General features: G+C 36.1%; 1 protein-coding gene across 2 annotated transcripts; it reads right to left on the minus strand.

Moving 5' to 3' along the window:
- Positions 1–660: 660 nt before the first annotated feature.
- Positions 661–7,170, minus strand: hnrnpa3 (heterogeneous nuclear ribonucleoprotein A3). Of its 2 annotated transcripts, none has more exons than XM_079254094.1 (11): positions 7,118–7,170; positions 5,377–5,499; positions 5,126–5,272; positions 4,829–5,039; positions 4,646–4,735; positions 4,472–4,543; positions 3,986–4,033; positions 3,685–3,822; positions 3,464–3,580; positions 3,287–3,354; positions 661–1,849 (listed from the first exon to the last, which is right to left on the minus strand). In XM_079254094.1, exons 1-10 carry the CDS (start codon positions 7,121–7,123, stop codon positions 3,302–3,304), a joined length of 1,005 nt encoding a protein of 334 aa, XP_079110220.1. In that variant the 5' UTR covers positions 7,124–7,170; the 3' UTR covers positions 661–1,849; positions 3,287–3,301. The 2 variants fall into 2 exon arrangements, with proteins under 2 accessions (XP_079110220.1, XP_079110219.1); XM_079254093.1 differs by lacking the exon at positions 661–1,849 and adding an exon at positions 2,693–3,185 and having other exon boundaries at positions 7,118–7,168.
- Between the last annotated feature and the right edge of the window lie 5,290 nt (positions 7,171–12,460).

The raw sequence follows: 12,460 nt of genomic DNA on the forward strand, positions 1-12,460 counted from the left end.
GACATGGATAAAATTCAGCACACTTGTAGATGCTTCCAGTACCTTCAAAAAAGTCTCTTGGACATATGGGCTAAATCAAACAGGAAGTCGGCCATTTTGAAAAAGGTGCCATTTTTGGGGTCATTTCTGTCATTTTCTTTGCCATGCATTTTGAGGAACTTCTCCAAAGAATTTTGTCTAACTTTAACCCAAATGAGTCAGGATGCTCAAGAGGCATGTGTGATTAAAAGTTGTGCTATTTCTTTTAATAGGGGATATCGTTTAGGAGAGGCGGGGCAGCAAAGCAGATGTGATGCAATGAAAAGGAAAACTGACATAACTCCCACAAAAAACAACCAACCTGCACCAAATTTGCTACAGATGATGCCAGTCATATCCTTCACATTTCTGTATGTCAATAATTAGAATATAAATTAGCCCCGCCCCTTGGTGACAGGAAGTGACCGTTCATAAGGCCTAAATGGCCTGAAGTGCAGTCTGGCTGAACTTTAGGTTGAGAGAGGCATGGGAAGGATGTTGCCAGGGGAGGCGGTGGCATTATGCCGAGCGGCGCCATGGTGCGAGGGCCTATATCACCGCTTGCGGTTTTAATTATTATTATTTTTTTGCTCTGAAGATTGCTCTAAAATTCTGTTTAGAATATAAAAACAACCAACCAACCACTGTATGGACAAGAATTTTATTTCAACATTAAAAAACACAAGTGACACTCATGGCATTTACATAATATGCATGATAATAAAAACAGTTGATAGTTCTTTTGCTAAACCAAGGCATGTTCTAACATGAAGTACTTTTGGCCTACAATCCTACTGAGGAATTATTTCCTGCTGCTGTAAACAGAACAGACCGATGTATGAAAAATACTGCTCACTGACCTAACCTTTGTGACATGTTAGGAATTTGATATGAAGATCTCCACTTAATCTGACCAAAGTTTAAAAAAAAAAGAAAGAGATTAAATTAAATGTTAGAAACAACGAGGAATGTAAGCACTGCCTTTGGGCCTTGCTTTTCTTGAACAGCCTAGAAATGACTAAAAGGGATTATATAGTTAAATCTCAATTCAATCTGTTGATGGAGCTTGTGGGATATCATATATCACCAACTCTTTTTTAAAATTTTTTTTTATAGAGATGCACGATGCTATTGGCCTGATGAAAGTATTGGCAAATACTAGCTTCAAAATTAAATATCAGAAATCGGATATATTTTATCAAAATAATTAACTGATAAAATAACGTGCTGAGAGAGCATTATCCAAATCTACGTCAAGTACGATAGGATGTACATACCTTATTTCTCTTTATTTAAAAATCATCATGACTCAATCTGACTTGTACATATAGCAAGTCGAAATATATATATATATTTTTACTTTTCATGAAGTATGAATACTACATTATCACTCAGCTTTTTGTTTTTTGTCTGCATTGGCCAGCATGCCAAAAATACATGAGTATGCAGAAAATACTGGATTTAAATTCCACCACAGAGGATACGAGATAATATTTCCAATCTGGGGTTCATGTTGAATTATCTGTATCCCTATTGGTTATTGGTGAAATGAACTGGGAAATATTTGCATGTCAGATAACTTTAAAAAAAATCCAGTATTCAGCATCCCTAAATTGTAAATTTTTCTTGGCTTGTTTTCTTTTTAAAGCATTTAATGAAGGAGATGAATAATGTATGAATAATAATATATTAAAAAAATGTTTCTTCATTCTTTGATACAAAAACAAAACAGCCTAGGATAATATTTCAAAAAAGTCTTACCCATCCAGAACCTTCCATGTTATCAGGTCTTTATAGATTTTCAGCAAGAAGAGAATGCCCATTTCCACATCTGTAAATCAAACAAAGTGGTTACTCTTACCTGCTCCATCTTCTTAAGTTTGCTTTTGTGAAATATTCGCTCCCTTTTCTTGTTTATGTCTGACATCTAGAATTTGCTGTATTCCACTCAACAGGATCTCCAGTGTGTCCCGGACCTAGTCTTTCTTCGCTAGCACCAGCTGCTGGAGACTTTAGCTAGCCTTGGAACAGAGATAGATGCTCACTACCAGGCACGACACTGCAAGCTTCCTCCATGGGCGATGTTCTCGATGCTGCCTTCTCCCTTCTCTTTCAAAATGCTGACTGGTCCACTGTGCTGGAGCTGAAGACGTCCTGTCTGACAGCCATCTGAAAATCTTCCACACTAGCGATGCTGAAGGTGCTCGTGGCTTTCAAAGTCCTACCTTCTCAACACTGGCATTAGGCGTGTATGGGGTCCCTGCCTAGGACTACCCAAAACTCCTTTTTCATTGACCCTTTCATTAATATGTAAAAGCATACAATGTACACATACACACTACATTCACCCACAGATATTTTCATATTTCTACATGCGAGACAGCTCTGAACAGGCTGATGTGCTACACTAACATCACAATGAGCAGGCAACAGATAATTTGGTAACTCATTTAATCCTTTTCTGAACCAATGATGCACTGTACCTCATGTTACTTTACTACACAATTTTATTCAGTCTTTTTTGGCTAATCAAAATATTTAAACAATCTAAAATTCGGTTTGCAGGGAAAAAGGGCAGTGATGGATTCCTTTAAATCTAATCCAGGCTGTTTATATTAGTTGACACTGGTAATATAAAGGATTTACACACTGTGCTTTACATACAAAATGAATATACACTTGACACTTGCATTTATTAAATCATATTAACTTCAAAAAGGAGAAATGTGAATGTCTGGCATGTCTATGGGCCTGATCTAACTATGTGTTTTGACAACAACCAAGTTAAAGGACACAGAATAATTCGGCCAGCAGAAAACTAACCCATATAAAAAGAAAAATATTTATAACTGACTTAAGGTTAAAAAAAAGGAAAACAACAATTTACTCATTACCCCTGATACCATAGGCACAATACACACACACTTCAGACGCAAAAAAAGGAAAACTTTCTCATTTGGGAAACATCTATCACAATTAGGGAAGGGCTTCATCTGCACTTGTCTTGTTCATACAGTCCTTCTTCCATTAACTCCTTCGATTTAGCTGCAGTAATGTCTGACTTGTGTGTTCCTCTAATGCTTTCAGATGACTGCCTCAAAGTAACCTGCAGCTTTCCTGACAATTCCTTTGCTCACCTCCTCGCCTCTCCTGCTAAGAACTGAAGCCTGTTGAATGGATACAGGATAGAACAAATAGTTAATCTGCACTTTCATTGGCTCACTCTGTACTGTGCTACGAGGGTGGTGTGTAACAGAATGCAACTTACCAAAACATGAAATGGCTAATACCGTCGTGAGCCATAACCCCCACCACCGCCACCAGAGCCGTAGCCACCTACAGTTACACACAGTCATCACAAAATTATTTTAGTTCATAGCGGAGAATATGTTGCTGTTATTTTGAAGTTTGATTATTACATTAAGATTTGAAGGATAAAACTCACCACCATAGGGTCCACTAGAGTTTCTGCCTCCAAAATTATTTCCTTTCATGGGCCCATAGTTTGACTGTTGTCCACCATAATTTCCAAAATCATTGTAATTCCCACCACCTCCATACCCTAAAAAAAATTTAAGTAAAATTTTTAGCAAACCTTGTTAATTTTTACAAGACATCTACTTCTCAATTCACAGTCAAAATTTTATAGTCAGACTAAACTTTTACCTCCACTGTTTCCCCCATAACCTCCGTCACAGTTGCCACCAAATCCTCCACCCTGGTTGCCATATCCCGGACCACCACCTCCATAACCCCCTCGTCCACCTCCATAACCTGGTCCACCACTGTAATTTCCACCTGGACCTTTTAAAAAACACAACAACCACCGATTCAGCATTTTTTTTTTCCTTGATGGCTGTTTACAACAGCAAACTGTGGCCTACAGACACAACACAATGGATGTGGGTTACACATTCACAGCAACTGTAGAGGTACTTGATCAAATTTACATTTCATAGCAGCTCACCGTTGTCAAAATCATTGTCATAACCGCCACGTCCTCCACCATAGCCACCTAAAAAACACAAGCAGGGTCAAACATAGTGCACTGAAATTTTGACTAGTTTGTTAAATATTGTAGCTTCATCACAGATTACACAAAGCTTAGTTTACTCTACAACACTAGCACTGTACATACAGTCCTATAATCCTTACCCTGCATAGGCGAAGGCCACACATGGATAAGGAAGTGGTGCCATGAATTAGCTTTTACTATTACAAGTTTATTACATGTATCATTTCACTATGTTGTAACATTAAGCATGGATTTTTAAAATTTTGAGATGCAAAAAAATTAGATATGGCTTCATATTTTTCACTCAGATTATATGAAAACACATTAACTAATAAACTAACAGATTATCAGATTAGTAGGCAGAGTCTAAGCAATATTAAAATGTGTCTGGTGGTACTGCATAGTAAAGTCTAAAGACACTTTCCTGAGACAACTCACCTCGGCTGAAATTGCCACCACCTCCAAAGTTACCTCCTCTCCCCATGAAATTTCCTGATCCACTGCTCCTGCCTGATGTGATGAAAGGTCAAACATGTTCACAAATATGGAATTTGTGTGTGTGTGTTTATAAAAACAAGAGGTATAACCTTAGTATTCATCTGATATGCTTACCACGGTTGCTGGACATGGCATTCATTTCTTGTTTCGAAAGAGCTTTTCTGACTTCGCAGTTATGAAAGTTGATGATGTGGTATTTCTGGGCTGTAAGAAAAATGGGGAAATAAGACAACAGACAATATAAGATAATAATTTATGTTATCCAGCAGTTAACTGAAAAATGGTACAACTACATACCAACAATTTTGTCGACAGTATCATGGTCATCGAAGGAAACAAAGCAGAATCCCCTCTTCTTCCCAGTCGAGCGCTCTTCCATGATGTCAATACATTCGATCTTTCCATACTTCTCAAAATACTCACGAATGTGGTACTCTTCAGTGTCCTCCTTAATGCCACCTACAAAGATCTTCTTTACTGTTAGATGTGCGCCTGGTTTGTTGGAGTCCTAAAACAGAATGTATTAGTGTGTAAAGACCTCACCGACAGTGATGTAATGGTATCTGCCCACTAGCCAGAGATTTATATTTTTACCTCTCTGGACACGGCTCTCTTGGGTTCAACCACACGGCCGTCTACTTTATGAGGCCTTGCCTTCATGGCATCATCAACTTCTCTTACATTTGAGTATGTTACAAAGCCAAACCCTCTTGACCGCTTGCTGTTGGGATCCCTCATCACCTAGAAACAGCACAAGGATAGTGAGGACAGTTTAAGTAATGTGTAGCTAGTTTTATGTTATTATGTGCATACATCTTTTCACAGGTTACAATAAAAGTACAAACCACACAATCGGTAAGAGTTCCCCATTGCTCAAAATGGGCCCGTAAACTCTCCTCCGTGGTTTCAAAACTCAACCCTCCAATAAACAGCTTTCTGAGCTGCTCGGGTTCTTTAGCGTCACGGTTCTGTAAAAACAAAATAAACACATGACTGCAATTCAAGATAATAATATGTAAAAGTTTCTTCCAGCGATAAAAAAACCACAAAAACAAACAAAAAAAACACACACACAAAGACACTAACAGTAAGGTGCCAATTCCTACAGAATAACCTGGCATCCAATTAATATTGACATGAAAAAACTAAATTACTTTGGCTACAATGTTTAGGTGTTCAAACTACATACTACGGGGAGCATGCCGAAAGTCTTGAGAATTCATTGGATGTGTATGTTGCTCAAACCAAAAACTAAAAGTCCTACTCACATTGATCCTAGTATTTATGAATTATTAAAATGACACAACAGGTAGGACTTAGTATTCTACATAAGCACTGTCATAACACTACACTTTCATATAAATTAAATAGTTGACTATACAAACTGTCCTTTAAGCTACTGTTATACCCCTTTAAAACTGTCCTACCAAGACAAATAAAGTTTAAAAAAAAATAAAAAAATAAAAAATCATTGAATTCATTTAAGTAGTCTTCCCTATCAATTCTAATTATTTAAAACCTAATACAATTCTTTATGATAATTATAACAAACATCCACACAGTCACCAATAAAATTTCTATGAATGCCCTACTGTTAAAATAACAATAAAATTATTAGTCCCTCAGTGAAGAAATGCATTGTTGAAACAGTACAGGTACAGTGGTAGCACACAGGTAAAGTCAAACATACCAAAAAATCTAGTCCAAGAGCAAATAATAGACTTAGCTAAATTCAACAAGATGATTAAGTTATTATGGCGCTGCTAAGTTAAATATACTATGTCAAATAAGTAGTATAAGGTCTGACAGAGTGAGTATGTGCGGTAAAAATATCAGGAGTGTAAAATTGAAAATGCGCCACAGAAATAGTCATTGCACATGATAAACATTATTGCACAGGTTTTAAAAAGATGGTTGTGGAGAGATAACACGTGTGTAGTTGGAGCAGCTTTACTAGATAACATCTACTCGTCGTTACTAGAGCGGACAAAAGCAGACAAACTGAGCCCTTGCTATGGTATAGACCCCCAATTTGTTACAAACGGACAATTTTGACATGAAATGATTGTTACACACAGGTAGAAACAAATGACATCCACGAAGCTTTGACACTAATGATTTACAAAGCTTTAAAAACGAAACTACTGAAGCATGTTTTTACTATTACATGCCAAAATGGCTGCTCAGAATACCGTAGGGGGAGTTAGCCTGAGCTAGCACTGACAGTAGTAGCTTTTTTTTTTTAATGGAAAACGAAACTTTAGCATCGTGCTCTAACAAGAATATAAACAAATTCATGAACAGGTTTAAATTATTGGGTTGCACCTAAACCCACGCTAACAGTGTTGCTCAAATAAGGATCAAGATACGCATGAGTTTGATGACGATAATTTTGACAGCTATTAGCTTAGCTGTAGCGTTAGCTTATATGAGCATTACCGAGCTATGAGCAACGCAGCTGCAATACATTACAGCAAAATGAAATGAACACTCTCGCCATGGTTACAAATGTGTAAAGAGTAGTCGTGGCTTTCCTGAATTTTATGCATTTGTGTGGTTCGTCTGCGTAATTTCTCAGCATCTCACCTCCATTTTGCAGATGTCTGTGACAGAGAGGCGAGGACAACACGTGACAATCTATTCACGGCACCACTGGTTGTCAGCCACCATCATAAAACTATGGGCAAATACAAGCAGGGAAATTTACACCACCTGCTGGTCAAAAAGGAGCATGACCTGAGCCATTTTCCTCACATGCTCAGGCCATAATAACGGAAAAGTCTACATTCAAATACACTTTTTTTTTTTTTTTTTTTTAAATTTTTTGATTGCAGTAATAATGACTTTTCAGAAGAAAATGCCGGAAATCACAAAAAACAAACAAAAAATTACAATTTGTAATTTAAGAGCATTCTGCAGTAGTGTCACTTAGCAAATATAGTAATAAATGTAGATTAAAAGGAGCACATCACTGGCCTGCTTTTGAATTTGAACTATGGACTGATCATAAACCTTGTTGAAGCTGACCAGCATATATCAAAGGCATGTATATATATATATATATATATATATATATATATATATATATATATATATATATATATATATATATATATATATATATATATATATATATATATATATAAAGGTCTCTTTGGATCCTAACCTTGAAATTTTGAGTTTTCTATTACATACTGTTGTGCTGTTAGAGATTCAGCAGGATTGACTTTTTCAAAACGCTTGTATCTCTCTGGTATGGTTTAAAGAGAATAACTGATTGGGAAAATATGATCTATGAGCCAGATGCTACTTAGCCTTGTTGAAGCTGACCAGCATCTCCAAATATATGACGGTTTTATGGTTTAGACAATGTCTGTCATTAACTTTATTGTAGTATGTGAAAAAAAAATACAGCCCCAATAAAAAGGGGTAATGTTTTGTCTGACACTGTTAATGATGAGTATTTATGATCAGTCCATAGTTCAAATTCAAGAGCAGGCCAGGGATGTGCTCCTTTTAATCTACAAGTATTACTATGTTTGCTAAGTGACACTACTGCAGAATGTTCTTAAATTACAACACCCTAGGATTTTTGTTTTTTCTTTTCATTAACTAATAATAATTTAGATTTATATAATATCAAAGTCTTGCTATGTGAAAGTAGTCTATGTGAAAATCATCCTCCACTTTCAAAAAATGGACCCTGTTTGGGCACGTCAGGATGCTAATGATACTGATGACAGTTAAGGGTTATATAATGTGATTTTTCTGGATCCCACTCTTGTTCGACCTGGGATTATAATTCATCTCATTTTATGTTTTGGTTTTAAGAAAAAAGTCTCTGATGGCTTCATCTTTATTCACACACACACACACACACACACACACACACACACACACACACACACACACACACACACACACACACACACACACACACACGCACTCTCTTTCTCGCGCAACATAACATATACAGTTATTGTCATATTAAACTGAATGTGAGTTATATAACTGTGTGAATTAAGTCTGCTGCAGAAGCTGTTTTTAAGCTTATTGAGGAAGCCTGGATGTATACAAACAAAACAATGGAGTACATACAAAACAGAATAACAGAACAATGTTCCTGACATGACCCATATTTAATTCACACATTAGGATAATACTGAAATTGAAACCTAACCCTGATTACACCCTGGGCAGGATGCCAGTCCATTGCAAGGACAGCAATTTTTTTTTGGGATTACTATTGTAATTTCTTTTTTGTTTAATTTAGTAATCAAACAAGGGGCATTTTGGAAGTATTTGTACACACATTTTAGGTTATACTACAACGTAGAAGAAAATATAGTTAAACAACTGTATAGCATAGTAATAAGATGTGTAAAATAATGTGTTTATAAAATATAAAAACATGAATCAGTTAAAACAAGTCAACAAGGATAGAAACTACTTTCTAAACTACTATAAATTGCTGAAATATCACTTGTTTGAAAGACATATTACTGTTCTTTTGTCTTGAATTTTAAGCATTATTAGACGTCAAAGACATCTATGAACACAGCAAACTCATGTTTTGCTGCAGAATCTCATGGCTGAAGAATTTGTAAGAAGATGAGATGAGCGACGGAGTGCACCAAGAATAAACAGAGCAGTATCAGCCTCTCACAGACGTGGTTTGATGGATGCTCTGTGTACACCTCTTCGCCCGCACCTCAGGACAACATGTTTGTTTGGTTGTTGATCACAGCCCTCAGTCTTTGTACCTAACTGCCCCCTGACATAAAGATATATCACTGGTCCCACACACTACTGCCCTCCATGGATATTTCCACTCAGTGTACTTCTTGTGGGCACTTTTACTTTGACAAAGCATTTAAAAAACCCAGTAAAGATGTGTTTGATTTAGAAAATTTTGCAGCTTCTCGTTTATTACTGTAGTTTTTGGTATTCATCAGAACTGGATATGGCAGGCCTTCAAGTCAGTCAAAGTGATAGAGAGGTGAGATTTAAGTACAATTATCTGTTCATTTACATCAAACGAAGGAAAAAATGAATAAAATTATTAGTTAATGATGCTCATAAAAAGTCTCCATCCGCTCTGATTTACCATAAAACTGTACAATCTTGGTCCTGATTGTATTTTTTTCTATGACAAATGAGTGATATAACGACCTTCTGAAATAGAGGGGGATGACATCTTCGTCTTGGGCTAAAAGGCAGCACTTACTGTGGAACCACGATTAAATAATTAACATGGGTTTTATACCCATTTTACACCTCCAAATTATGGTTTGCCATATATCAAAGCAGCCACTGAAGGAAAGCATGTCAGCAAAAATTTCATGTATAGTAAATCTTGTGAGGGAGGGGCCAGTGGCTGCAAATCATCTGTGAGCTAAAGGATGACATGAATATAACCTTTCCCCTTCATTCTAATCAGGTGACAGAGGTGAAAACACACACTGACATATATGCTCATGTGTTGCATGTAACATTGCACTTTGTATTTGGCCTTTGTGTCACTTTAAGTGGATTAAATTGACAGGAGTGCTGCTCATATTGTGTTTTATCTTTATCTATATGGAAAGTTATCCAACCATAGGTGCTATGATATTATAATGTGGGACAATTGCACATAAACCCCATCCCCCAAAAAGAGAGACTTGTGAAGGGGGTTAGTAAACCAGCCTCAAAAACAAAAAACAAAACAAACAAACAAACAAACAAACAAAAAAAAACTCCACACACGCCATTGCAATAGTTCAAACTAGTTGTAGGCCTAACAGTATCCAATGTGTTTATTGCCTTTTATGTCCTCTAGATGGCGCCATGGTCCATGAAAAGCTGAACCCTTTATTTGCAAATCATTACCCTGTAAATGTCAAACAAAATTCTATGATATGAAATGAGTGTTTTCCCCTTGTGTCACATGTCTGGGTACTTGATTAACTGCAATAACCCAAATCTGTAATTGTAGCTGTTGTATTAGATTCCATAATTAATGTAATTACGGAGGATGCATTTTTATTGTCCTGCATGGAAAATCACCTTTGTGGTAGACAGTTAAAAAATGATTCATTTGTTAAAAAAAAGAAAAGCTGAATAAATTTGTAGAGTTTAATAGTCATTTATTGCCACTTCTTTTGGTTGCATTTTTAGCTGCACATCAAAGGCATGTATCTTTTCTTGTTTTTTTTTATTTTTTTTATCACTAAAATGTTGTAAACTTAATGTTTTTCACAAATGCCACCTCCCACTGCTCATTGGGCTTGGGACATTAAGGTTGACCTTGTCCTGAGAAAGCATGGACTTGGCTCCATGACTCCTCTGGGGAAGCCTGCTGGCTGTAACCTGGGTTTAGGCAGACGGACTTACGCAAGTGGAAACTCTGAGGAAATGGACATTCAGAACAGGGAAACCCGGGAGTCAATTTAGTCACTGTCTACTACCTTTTCGCATGCAAGTACAAAGTCAGTCTCACATGTTGGTGATGACGAGAATCTCTCTCTGAGGAATTTAGGGACAGAACAATTCCGAGCATCTGTTTCCTGTTCACTTGCATGGAGGAAACTGAGTGTAAATCACACCAAATAAAAATAGAATCAACATTCAATTACAGGAGCTAATGCTGGTCAGTATGGCCTTGTATTTTGATTATTTATGTCATTGGAGTCTGTTGTAAAAAGAAAAGATTAAATCATAAATTCATCACAAAGCATCATTTTGCCTAAGAAACCAAAAATATGCCTTCAAGAATAATCCATCTTCCAAGAAACTAAGTTGATTTCTGACTCTCAATCATCTTCTTGTATGATTAATATGCTGTGAAGGATGCTGTGTTGTTATCATTAACAGAAGATTTTAGACTGACTAAATTTATTTTCATATCTCAACAATGTAACACAAAATGCATTTCACATAAATTAGCTCATAATAAAATAAGGGGAAGTAATACTCTGATTCAGTGACTAATATGCTGTTTCAAATGATCCCCAACTTGTCATGAAATTATTTAGCAGGACTGTAAACTTTTTAAAATTATTCAAGTAATAAAAGGTGTTGTTTACTAGAACACCTCTTGTTACTTGCATTATCTATACAAAGATTTATAAAATTTTGTCAACTTATTTTTATTTTTTTTTTTATCACAGTCCTAAGTCTGAAACCTTTAAGTATCTTTAGACTAAAATTTGTTCATTTATTATACTTGATTTAATATTATTTTTTTTTATGGTCATTCAGTGTCAGGATATGAAAAACTAAACTGTAAGGTGAGGAAATGAATTTTTTTTTTATCCTAAACTTCTATCCTAAACTATTTTTGATTGGCATACATACTTATTTGTTCTATTTAATTTTGGAACAAATTATATTATTTTTACAGGAATTATTTTAAGCTCCTCCTCAATTAGGTGTTTTTTTTTGTTGTTCTCATGTAGGTTTCAGACAGACTTTAATTTCTTTTGATGACTGATGCCTCTAGTTTTGATTCATGGCGACCAAAATACTTTGCATTGATACCATCAAACATGCCAAGACAAAGTTTTTTTTTTGTTTTTTTTTTTAATTGCAGGCTTTCACCAAATGCCATGAGGGAGCAATAAAGTGTGCTACACTGTTGGCTTTGTCAATCTTTATCCAAGCGAATCGGCGTTAAAAAAAAACAACCAGGCAAAATACAAACTAATCCAGGAATGTGATCATTATTGGAGCTTTTAAGTTCTTTTCTTAAAAAAAAATTTAGAGTAAAAAAGAAGGAGGAGACATACATTATTATGCTATGAAGCAGTCCAGTGCATTGGCCTATTGATGTCCACAGAGAAGACACAGATTGTGTGGTGTAATAAAAGCCTTTATTTACAGCTCCTCGGCAGAGAGCAACAGAGAAGTGCTGTGTTTCCCTTTGGCACTAATTGACTGCCTGCAGCA

The sequence above is a fragment of the Telmatherina bonti genome, assembly GCF_933228915.1.
Source record: "Telmatherina bonti genome assembly, chromosome: 15".
Classification (NCBI taxonomy): Eukaryota; Metazoa; Chordata; class Actinopteri; order Atheriniformes; family Telmatherinidae; genus Telmatherina; species Telmatherina bonti.